The sequence below is a fragment of the Ranitomeya variabilis genome, chromosome 2, assembly GCF_051348905.1.
Source record: "Ranitomeya variabilis isolate aRanVar5 chromosome 2, aRanVar5.hap1, whole genome shotgun sequence".
NCBI lineage: Eukaryota > Metazoa > Chordata > Amphibia > Anura > Dendrobatidae > Ranitomeya > Ranitomeya variabilis.
The window spans coordinates 77,704,992-77,717,135 of NC_135233.1; the positions used below are offsets into that span (position 1 = coordinate 77,704,992).

A 12,144-nucleotide genomic window follows, 5' to 3' on the forward strand; every position below is an offset into this window, starting at 1 on the left:
ATGCATCATGGCTTAAGCCAGGGATTGTCTGCAGCGGTCACATGGTTGTTTAGCATGTAAATGCTGCTTGTGAAATAAATTAATACAGGTGGAGAGGTGATGGTGGAGGGGCTCAGATCAGTACGGTAATTGTTTTTTTTCTTTTAATGTTTAAAGCACGTTTCCGGCTGTTTGCATATTCTTTAGAAAAAATGGACAGTTCCTTAAAGGGGTTTTCCACTTTCAGCAAAGTGGATTCCAAACGCTCTAAAATAACTAACAAAGCAGCTAGTCGCCCTCCCCAGGTCCAGTGACGGCTTCCCACAACTACTCAGGTTTCGGTGTATTGACTGCAGATGTGTGCGTCACCTCTGTAGTGGGTCACTGAGCTGTTTACGTCAGTACGGCTTCTGAGCTAAGGGATTGGCTGGTGATATGCGCACATGAGACATGAGCAGCGGAGAGGTGACAGCGCTAACCTGGGGAGTGAGTACCTTCTGTTATTTTAGGTATTTTATTGCGTTTGAGGTCCGCTTTTCTGAAAGTGACCTCGTTAATAGCATTCCCTGTCCATTGAAATATATATATATATATATATATATATATATATATATATATATATATATATATATATATATATATATATATACACACTGTGTGCAGAATTATTAGGCAAGTTGTATTTTGATCACATGATACTTTATATACATGTTGTCCTACTCCAAGCTGTTCAGGCTGGGGAGCCAACTACCAATTAAGTAAATCAGGTGATGTAAATCTCTGTAAATTTTTAAATGAGGTGTGTCCAAACTTTTGGTCTGTACTGTGTGTGTGTGTGTATATATGTATATATATATGTGTGTATATGTATATATATATATATATATATATATATATATATATATATATATATATATATATATATATATATATATATATATATATATATATATATATATATATAATTTTTTTTTGCTTCTGTCAACTTGTCTTGACTTCAGGTGCAATATTGATGTACGGGGGAATTATTTCCTCATTTTATATTCACTACATGGTTCAGGGGTCTTTGTCAAAGCTGCCTAAAATGAATGTTTTCCCATGTTTCCAAGAAACTCGAGGACATCTGCCTAGGTGGTCCAAATGGTTCTTATTTGTGGCTGTTGACCAGTTGTTGTTTTTTTTTGTCTTTTTTTTTCTACCTGCAAGCTAACATTACATTAATTTGCTCTTTCTTTTTTGCTTTTGTTTTATTTTTTTTCACGGCAGAAGAGGAAATAAGGTTGTCATGTGTAAAAGAATGCATACTTTTTCCCCATATATGTGTGTAATTCACTTACTCCTTGTAATTCAGATTGCACGCACATGCCAGCGTGTTACACACCGGAAAAGTATGTGCTTCCATCTCCGAAAGGAATGAACCTTTCACTTCACCAGCCAAGGCCACTTTCTTCTAGAGTCGTTGTCTGACACCGGCATCTTTATTACATAACCTGTATTTTCATTAGTCTGTACTTGGCTCAGGAAAAAAATGCATCCTTTCATTGGAGTTGAATAGCGAAAGCACATGGTCTGAAATGTAATTTTAGGGGAAATGATTACTGCTGGCGTGTGTGTGACCGGTACAGTGTCTGAATTTCTCCCTTGTTTGAAAATCCAGCTAAAATGTAAGCTTGGCAAATGAGGAGACAGATATGGCAACGGAGACGTTCCGGAGAATATTTATTTGGAGCAGGGGAAGGATTTTTAAGGAGTCCTGCTTTTTACTAGACTGGCCATTACTTTTTTTGTTAAGGCATTATTTCCTGTTCCTACTCGTATACAGTACAGACCAAAAGTTTGGACACACCTTCTCATTTAAAGATTTTTCTGTATTTTCATGACTATGAAAATTGTACATTCACACTGAAGGCATCAAAACTATGAATTAACACATGTGGAATTATATACTTAACAAAAAAGTGTGAAACAACTGAAATTATGTCTTATATTCTAGGTTCTTCAAAGTAGCCACCTTTTGCTTTGATGACTGTTTTGCACACTCTTGGCATTCTCTTGATGAGCTTCAAGAGGTAGTCACCGGGAATGGTCTTCCAACAATCTTGAGAGAGTTCCCAGAGATGTTTAGCACTTGTTGGCCCTTTGCCTTCACTCTGCAGTCCAGCTCACCCCAGACCATCTCGATTGGGTTCAGGTCTGGTGACTGTGGAGGCCAAGTCATCTGGTGTAGCACCCCATCACTCTCCTTCTTGGTCAAATAGCCCTTACACAGCCTTGAGGTGTGTTTGGGGTCATTGTCCTGTTGAAAAATAAATGATGGTCCAACTAAACGCAAACCGGATGGAATAGCATGCCGCTGCAAGATGCTGTGGTAGCCATGCTGGTTTAGTATGCCTTCAATTTTGAATAAATCCCCAACAGTGTCACCAGCAAAGCACCATCACACCTCCTCCTCCATGCTTCACGGTGGGAACCAGGCATGTAGAGTCCATCCGTTCACCTTTTCTGCGTCGCACAAAGACACGGTGGGTGGAACCAAAGATCTCAAATTTGGACTCATCAGACCAAAGCACAGATTTCCACTGCTCTGTCTATTCCTTGTGTTCTTTAGCCCAAACAAGTCTTTTCTGCTTGTTGCCTGTCCTTAGCAGTGGTTTCCTAGCAGCTATTTTACCATGAAGGCCTGCTGCACAATGTCTCCTCTTAACAATTGTTGTAGAGATGTGTCTGCTGCTAGAACTCTTTGTGGCATTGACCTGGTCTCTAATCTGAGCTGCTGTTAACCTGCGATTTCTGAGGCTGGTGACTCGGATAAACTTATCCTCAGAAGCAGAGGTGACTCTTGGTCTTCCTTTCCTGGGGCGGTCCTCATGTGAGCCAGTTTCTTTGTAGCGCTTGATGGTGTTTGCCACTGCACCTGGGGACACTTTCAAAGTTTGCCCAATTTTTTGGAATGACTGACATTCATTTCTTAAAGTAATGATGGCCACTCGTTTTTCTTTGCTTAGCTGCTTTTTTCTTGCCATAATACAAATTCTAACAGTCTATTCAGTAGGACTATCGGCTGTGTATCCACCAGACTTCTGCACAACACAACTGATGGTCCCAACACCATTTATAAGGCAAGAAATCCCACTTATTAAACCTGACAGGGCACACCTGTGAAGTGAAAACCATTCCCGGTGACTACCTCTTGAAGCTCATCAAGAGAATGCCAAGGTGGCTAATTTGAAGAATCTAGAATATAAGACATAATTTCAGTTGTTTCACACTTTTTTGTTAAGTATATAATTCCACATGTGTTAATTCATAGTTTTGATGCCTTCAGTGTGAATGTACAATTTTCATAGTCATGAAAATACAGAAAAATCTTTTAATGAGAAGGTGTGTCCAAACTTTTGGTCTGTACTGTATGTGTGAGGCGCTTGACCTTCGTGCAGTGGCATTCTTCACCCACATCCCTACCAATTTTGTGATTACTTTAAGATGAATCACAGCTCAAAAATCAAGATGTTAATATGCAAGACATATATCAATCTGAAGCCGTGAATCCAAAACCAGCTTGCCCAAATGTTTCCCAAATGTGATATTCTTATTCAGGAAGAAGTAGTCTATGCTTTTATTTCTATCCTATGGCGTGACGTGTGTGTGTGTATGTATGTATGTATATATATATATATATATATATGAATGTGTGTGTGTATGTGTATATATATATATATATATATATATATATATATATATATATATATATATATATATATATATATATTTGTCTTATGAATCTGTGCTCTGTTAAATTGAGTCGGTGCAGGGGAAGGTGGTTGGGAAATTACTGATACTTCTGTTGATTACATTATTGTCCAAGCAGTAATTTGCATGTCTTGTACATTGCTAATTGTCTCTTCAGAAAGGAAGAGGACTATAGAACTCTAGCACCACCTATTGGAAGTAACAATCCTAAAAGTCAATGTCGACCCTTTAACGAGCCTTGTCACATGACTTGGGATAATAGCCAAACCAGAATCTCAGATTGCAGCACTGTGTTCGGGGTACTGCCCTCGTCAGTGCAAAGTGCGAGAGGCGTCAGACCGTTATCTAAGAAGTATGGTTTCTCCTGCGGAGTTTGACATGCTAAGCATACCGAGATGAGGAGACTTAAAGCCGCAATGCTCCTCTGGGAAATATGCAAAATGTCTCTTCAGAGAGGAAGAGGACTAGAACTCTAGTGCCACCTATTGGAAGTAGCAATCCTAAAAGTCAATGTCGACCCTTTAACGAGCCTTGTCACATGACTTAGGATAAAAGCCAAACCAGACTCTGTTTTGCAGACAGTGTGGGTGCATTCCTACTTAGATAAGCCTTCAAGACGTTTTCAGAAAGCCCATGTCCCCCAACAAACTGTCTGTGCTCTCACTCCCCGGGTCCTTTGCCTTATTTGCACTGCGGCTTCGGGTGCCTCTTATTGTCTGCATCACTGACATTATGTAAAAAGCGCTGCAACTGATCAGTGAGCTCGGCACTTTCCCTGAGGAGACTGCACAAGGCGCTAAACTTGCTGATTGGCTGCATTGATGTTAATATGACGTCAGCACTGCAGACAATAACGGACACCAGGAGCAGCGGAGTAGACTCTGAGCTGGACCTGGGGAGGGTGAATAAAATACACGGTGGTGTTGTTTTACAGACTATTATTATTATTATTATTTATTATTATAGCGCCATTTTTTCCATGGCGCTTTACATGTGAGTAGCCTGGGGACAAAGATTTTCTGAAAACCCATTCACAGGTGAACATAGGTGTCCATTCACTTTGACCAGTACCCTTCCACGTGCTGAGATTGACAAAGTCACTGAATAGTTGTATTATCTGATGTATTATTGCATCCTTTCTAATTTTTCCATGCACATTGGTGCTCCCAGCCATTGGGACCCCAATGACTTGTATACATGTTGTAAAGTGGCATCAGACTCGGAGCCCTAATGCTCCTGGTTAGAGTCTATGATCGCCCCAAAATCCTTTATCTTTGGATCTTAACCTGTTTTGTTTGAAGGTAAACTCATCTGACTCCCTGCTTTACACTATATCCATAAGTTGAAGCGTTGATAATATGGCAAGAAGTACGACCAACTCGTAACATCCCATAATTCATCATATCTCTTAATGAAGTGCATTGTCTTACTGATTGTGACGGTCGCGTGTCTTCATTATGCAGGCAATTGAAAAGCTCCAAGCTGGTGATTTGGCCACAGATGCTGTTACTGCGGCTCTGGTGGAGTTGGAGGTATGTGTGTTTATAGCATGTCAGATTATACCGTAGTAAAAAAAAAACATAAACCGGAAAGTATGTAATATACGCAATATCAGGTGCCTGAGTCTTCCCACCGTTGTTCTTGTGCGCAATGTAAGACAGAGCGGAGTGTGAAGGAGGTTGGCTAACTGCTTTATCTATTTTTGCAAGGACTGTGGCAGAGAAGGGGGCTGGTTTGGCATTAGAAAACAGTCCCCAGTTAGCCCCCAACACACACTGCCGTGTCACGTGCAAACACTGGAACTGCTGTCTTTCGTCAAGCTAAAAAAAAGCGGCAAGCACGGGATCGGAGAACCTGGCCTACCTAAACTATATTAGTAACGTGGATTATTTACTATTGAAAGCTAACATCTATATTTTTTCTCTGCCATGAAATCTCCCTTTTGGATTATTTTTCCTTGTGTAGGACTCCCCTTTCACAAATGCTGGGATGGGTTCAAATTTGAATCTACTGGGAGAAATCGAATGTGACGCCAGTATCATGGATGGAAAGTCTTTAAGCTTTGGAGCAGTTGGATCTTTGAGTGGTATGGTCCATGATAATTATTTTCATCATCTGGAATCTGGAAATTTAGAGATTGAAATCGATGACTTAAAAATTAATGTATCTAATGTAATGTAAATTATAACAATTTCTAAAGGACTTAGTGGCAAGTGTTGTTAATAGGGCAGCACGGTGGCTCAGTGGTTAGCACATGTGTTCAAATCCCACCAAGGACAACATCTGCAAGGAGGTTGTCTGTTTTCCCATTGTTTGCAAGGGGTTACTCCGGGTCTCCGGTTTTCTCCCACACTCCAGACATACTGAATTTAGATTATGATCCCCAATGGAGACAGTGATGCTGATGCTAAAACGCTGCAAAATGTGATGGCGCTATAAAATATCACATATCACCAGGTATTATTTGGCAGTATAAAATGCTACAAACACTTACTGTTGGACCCTGTTGACTATACTGGGACTAGTTTGGTTTCCGTAAAGAAACGTGACTTTTTAAGGGCCAAATTAGAACGGCATATTTTTGTTTTTACCAAAATCGCCTTTGGACATAGATGAAACAGGTTTAGATTTACACTGGCAATTTGTTAGTTGTCAGTTTCCAGCTAGGCTAGACTGAATAAAGTACCACACACAACCCATTCTATTGATCAAAAACACATACTAAGGTCAGAGAGTATAAAAATCTTTTTAGGTTTATTAATGAAAAATATTAAAATATATCAAATCAGAGTAACACAAAAAAGCAGGAATATTAAGGGGTAATAATTAGAGAAGTATAGCAATATTTAATCCTAAATGGAGTAACATAAGCAACACTGATGTGAAGTTTTGTTATATAGTACACACTATAGAAAATTAGTGAACATCATAGCTGCATCTATATATCAAATAGTCCCATCAGGGGTCCTAATAAAATGCAGCTATTATGGATGCAGCAAGATTGCTCAGACTAAATACAACAGTACGCACTACGTAAATGCATCTGTATATAAAGGTGTCCCAAGGGAATCGGGCATAAATGAAATGCAATAGTGTGTGCACTATAGCTCAAGTTATAAATAAAGTGCAATAAATAGTGCGTGCTGTGCAAGTAAATTATGGGTGCATATGTAAGAGCAAAACTCACATGATGTAAGAGCTGTAAACCCCGGCCTGCCACCTCAACGCGCGTTTTTCCGGTCTTCACCAATAGCTGTTACTACGCAGGCGTCGGTGGCACCATCTTGGAGGAGGAATTTTTTTTTTCCTCTATAAAGATGGTGCCGCCAGCACCTGCGCAATAGCAGCTATCAACTTACCGATAGCTTCTTCTGCGCAGGCTCGGCTGTTGCCATTTTCAAACAGTGCCTGAAGAAGGGTATTTTTTTTCCAAGATACATATAAAATATTCATTATGTAAACTAGGGAGTAGGTCATTGAGGGATCAGTGGCCTGTCAGAAGCCATACTGATGAATAGCTAAGCAGAGCACCACATGAAGACCCCCACAGGCTGCCCTGGAGCACGAGCATATCATTATCTCATAACTGGAAATATAGATTAAACAACCACAAGACAGATTTCATCAACCAGGTATCATTTTAGTCAGTATAACAGCGCCAACCTGATACTTTAGGTTACTGAGCACAATCCTGCTGACAGGTTCCCTTTTAATGAAATAACATACTGTAGATCTGAAAAAAACCTGATAGTTTAAATCTAAAAGGAAAAAAATAAGCAACCTGTGCGAGAGATTTCAGATATCCCATTCACTTTGCTGGTACTATAAAATGCTGTTTTTGTCCCCCCCACCCCTTATTCTTACAGTACAGTTAATTACAGTCTTGTAATATTCAGAGCACTGGAGAAATCCTTATCACATTTGCATTTGAAAATTAATAACTACTTCAAAAAGTGCTTTGTGCAGGATTGATTTACAATAAAATGGATGGCGATTTCCTTTCAATAGGTGTAATCTTCATCACACGTTTTGCGCACTTTATGAGCTTTGCTTAAACTTGATTTCACCCCGTGTTTTCCTGGTTGAACAAGTTCCATGTTTGAGTTTTCTGGAATCAGACAAAAGAGCAGAGTAATAAACCGTTCTGCTCTCCCAATGTGAACATTTCGATAAATCGAGTGGTTGCGCAGGTTCCTAGAGGCTGGAAGAAATTTATATGATGTCAGTGAGAATAATCAGGAAATGAAAACATGGCTGAACCTTCTAATCCTTAATAAAATCCAATTTATTTAGTAGGCCCCATTTGAATTGGTTCACCTTTACTTTTGGCCTGAACTGCATTTCTGTTGGTAACTTGAAGAAAAATACGCTTTCCACAGCTGATATATTAATAATAATAATAATAATAATAATCTTTATTTATATAGCGCCAACATATTCCGCAGCGCTTTACAGTTTAACAGTTTCATATATATGAAATATATTAGCTATTTAGTCATAAAATATTTTGTTTAGATACCCAAATTTATTTAAACAGATTTTCCAAGAAAATGTGCCCATAGCCAGGAGTCTTAATAGCGTAGCATAACAAGCCGGACGTATCACTTTATTCCCCCGCTGCTCTATCCTTGCATTTCTGGTTCCCTTGCCTTTCTTCTTTTTACCTGGCAGACATCTGGTATAGTCCACACGACCACTGCAGCCCATCTCTGACCTCAGTGGTATAGTCACATTTGGTATAGGGGTTGTCATCACTGAAGCTAGGTAAACTGAAGACAATAGGACGACCATGCGACCTAATAGCAACATGGGATTTAATCAAGGGATTTTTTTTATTATTCTTATAATTATTATTGCTGGCTATGGCCGCATTCTTTTTCACGTAAACAAAATAATCAAAAGTTAGCCTAGCTAATAATGGCACTTCCACTGAACCCATAAAGAAGAAGCTAACGCAAAACGCGCGTCGAGGCGCCTTCTGCAGCCAGGTTATGTATTTTTTAGTACTTTCTTTCTCCACTTTGTAACTATTTAAAGGGAATCTGTCACCGCCAAATTCGCCTATAAGCTAAGGTCACCGCCATCAGGGGCTAATCTACAGCGTTCTGTAATGCTGTAGATAAGCCCCCGATGTAACCTGCAAGATAAGAAAAGCAGGTTATATTATACTCACCCAGGGGCGGTCCCTGTTCAGGTTCGATGGGTGTCGCTGTCCGGGTCAGGCACCTCCCATCTTCATAAGATGACATCCTCTTTTCTTCCTGCCTCGGCTCCGGCGCAGGCGTGTTGATTTGCCCTGTTGAGGGCCTCTCTGATCTTTCCCTGCGCACTGCAGTACTTTGCTCTACCCTCAACAGGGCAGACAAAGTACGGAGCCCCGGCAGAAAGAACAGAAGAGGACGTCATCATATGAAGATGGGAGGCGCCGGACCGCGACACCCATTGGACCGGACAGCACCGAGACCGCCCCTGGGTGAGTATAATATGACCTGTTTTTCTTATCTTGCATAAGGTTTTGTATGAGGAGTGTTCTTTTTAGTTCTTTGGCTCTCTTACTGCTATGTGATTGGAAACTATCAGCCACTTGGTTGTCAATTCCCTACACCATTAGAACTTTACGAAATTTTATTATTTGATGAATAGACTATCACTAATGTCTTCATGAACGAATAGAAGAAAAAGAAGAGCACTCACCATCCGTGTGTTGAGTCCGGTCTTTATTAGTGGCTTTACAATAAAAAGCAGAGCATGGCAGGGAGATACAATGGAGGGACGACGGCCGTTTCGCGCTCCTGCGCTTCAACGGGTCCGATGGTCAGTATCACTAATGTCTTACTGACCCTCCTTTAATATTATTTATATAGCACCATTAATTCCATGGTGCTGTGCATGAGAAGGGGTTACATCAAAATACAAATATCACTTACATTAAACAAAACTAACAATGACAGACTGATACGGAGGGAAGAGGACCCTGCCCTTGCGGGCTAACATTCTACATGTATCATTTATTCACTTAATTTATTACTGTAAAAGGTCTAATGATATAGGGAGTTATTATTCATTTGAAAATCCTGCATTTATGTATTTACGTCGAACTTTACAAGCACCAACCACATGAACATTTTTTTTCAAAAATGGATTTTTATCAATGTTGATTTTTCCTTTGTTATTACTTAGCAATGAGAGACCAATTTATCTAAAAGGAAAATAATAGTGTTACATATACTGTATATTTTGGCAATAATATTCCTGTGTTTGCAGATCTTTTTGGTGTTTACCCACTGGAAAAAAAATATATATATTTTTTAAAAACTGTCTGTTCTATAGTGTTTAATAAAGATTCTTGTGATTTTTTTTAACTTGGCATCTGCTTCCTATGTGTTTATAGGTATAGTATTCTTATTCATATGTTGGAAAACACCTTTAAAAATTATGAAGTTTGCGATTTCAAATATTTTGATGCATGTTTCTTTTTCCTTATTTTTAGGAATAAAAAATCCAGTTCTGGCTGCAAACAAGTTGCTGTTTGAAGGACAAAAGGGAAAACTCTCTGCTGGCAGAATCCCACCTTGGTAATTATATTGTCTCTTCTGTAGAGTTTTATAAGGATTAATATCCAACTTCTCTCCTTTTTATTTTTGGAAAGGTACCTAAACATGGTTACGCATATGCTCGTTTTCACTTGCATAACCCAGTATTGCTGATTCCGAGCTGCCCATTGTCTTTAAACGTCTGAGTGGTCCTACTGCCGCTTTGCAATGACGTTCTAAAATGATTGTGCAGCTGTGGGAGAGGGCATCCGAGATTTCCGAGAAAGCCGGAGTGCCAATGGGGAGGGTACGGACTAATTATTGTCTGTGCCTTCTCGATCGCTGTATACACAGATATAGAGAAGAGCTTTGTCTGTAGTAATCGGAGGTGCTGACAAGCCTTCCTCCTCCATACGCAGAAGTCATGTGATCACTGTGTATAGTGATATATTTGTCACAGAATGACAAATAAATATGACATGACAGAATATGACATAAAAATGAAGCCAAGTAAATATCACGAAAAGTGAGGTTTGATGGAGATCGTTTGTGAACAGCAGTTTTCAGCTCTTTCCACAGATTCTCGATTGGATTGAGGTCTTGACTTTGACTTGGCCACTCTAACACCTGGATATGTTTATTTGTGAACCATTCCATTGTAGATTTTGCTTTATGTTTGGGATCATTGTCTTGTTGGAAGACAAATCTCCGTCCCAGTCTCAGATCTTTTGCAGACTCCAACAGGTTTTCTTCAAGAATGGTCCTGTATTTGGCTCCATACATCTTCCCATCAATTTTAACCATCTTCCCTGTCCTTGTTGAAGAAAAGCAGGCCCAGACCATGATGCTGCCACCACCATGTTTGACAGTGGGGATGGTGTGTTCAGGGTGATAAGCTGTGTTGTCTTTACGCCAAACATATCTTTTGGCATTGTTGCCAAAAAGTTTGATTTTGGTTTCATCTGACCAGAGCACCTTCTTCCACATGTTTGGTGTGTCTCCCAGGTGGCTTGTTGCAAACTTTAAACAACACTTTTTATGGATATCTTTGAGAAATGGCTTTCTTCTTGCCACTCTTCCATAAAGGCCAGATTTGTGCAGTGTACGACTGATTGTTGTCCTATGGACAGACTGTCCCACCTCAGCTGTAGATCTCTGCAGTTCATCCAGAGTGATCATGGGCCTCTTGGCTGCATTTCTGATCAGTCTTCTCCTTGTTTGAGATAAAAGTTTAGAGGCACAGCCGGGTCTTGGTAGATTTGGAGTGGTTTCATACTCCTTCCATTTCAATATGATCGCTTGCACAGTGCTCCTTGGGATGTTTAAAGTTTTGGAAATCATTTTGTATCCAAATCCGGCTTTAAACTTCTCCACAATAGTATCACGGACCTGCCTGTTGTGTTCCTTGGTCTTCATGATGCTCTCTGTGCTTCAAACAGAACCCTAAGACTATCACAGAGCAGGTGCATTTATACGGAGACTTGATTACACACAGGTGGATTACATTTGTCATCATTAGGCATTCAGAGATCCGCAATGAACTTCTGGACTGAGTTTGCTGCACTGAAAGTAAAAGGGCCGAATAATATTGCACGCCCCACTTTTCAGTTTTTGAATTTCCACAAAAATTTAAAATAACCAATAAATTTCGTTCAACTTCACAATTGTGTTCCATTTGTTGTTGATTCTTCACCAAAAATTTACATTTGGTATCTTTATGTTTGAAGCATGATATGTGGGAAAAGGTTGAAAAGTTCCAGGGGGCTGAATACTTCTGCAAGGCACAGTACTTCTACTATACAAACCTTTTGTCTTTGTTCGTATTCTGATCCTGCAGTCATACTAAATTCCAATCGTTCCATAGCACTAGGGGCCTATTCAC

At 39.8% G+C, this 12,144-nt stretch overlaps 1 protein-coding gene across 4 annotated transcripts in view; it reads left to right on the plus strand.

The window, feature by feature from the left end:
• TASP1 (taspase 1) overlaps positions 1-12,144 on the plus strand; it is a 224,660-nt gene that overhangs the window by 45,528 nt on the left and 166,988 nt on the right. For all 4 annotated transcript variants that reach the window (XM_077282571.1, XM_077282568.1, XM_077282569.1 and 1 more), the window contains 3 exons: positions 5,193-5,261; positions 5,695-5,815; positions 10,220-10,304. In XM_077282571.1, the coding sequence (XP_077138686.1) occupies positions 5,193-5,261; positions 5,695-5,815; positions 10,220-10,304 (275 nt within the window). The remainder of the gene's footprint in view (positions 1-5,192; positions 5,262-5,694; positions 5,816-10,219; positions 10,305-12,144) is intronic.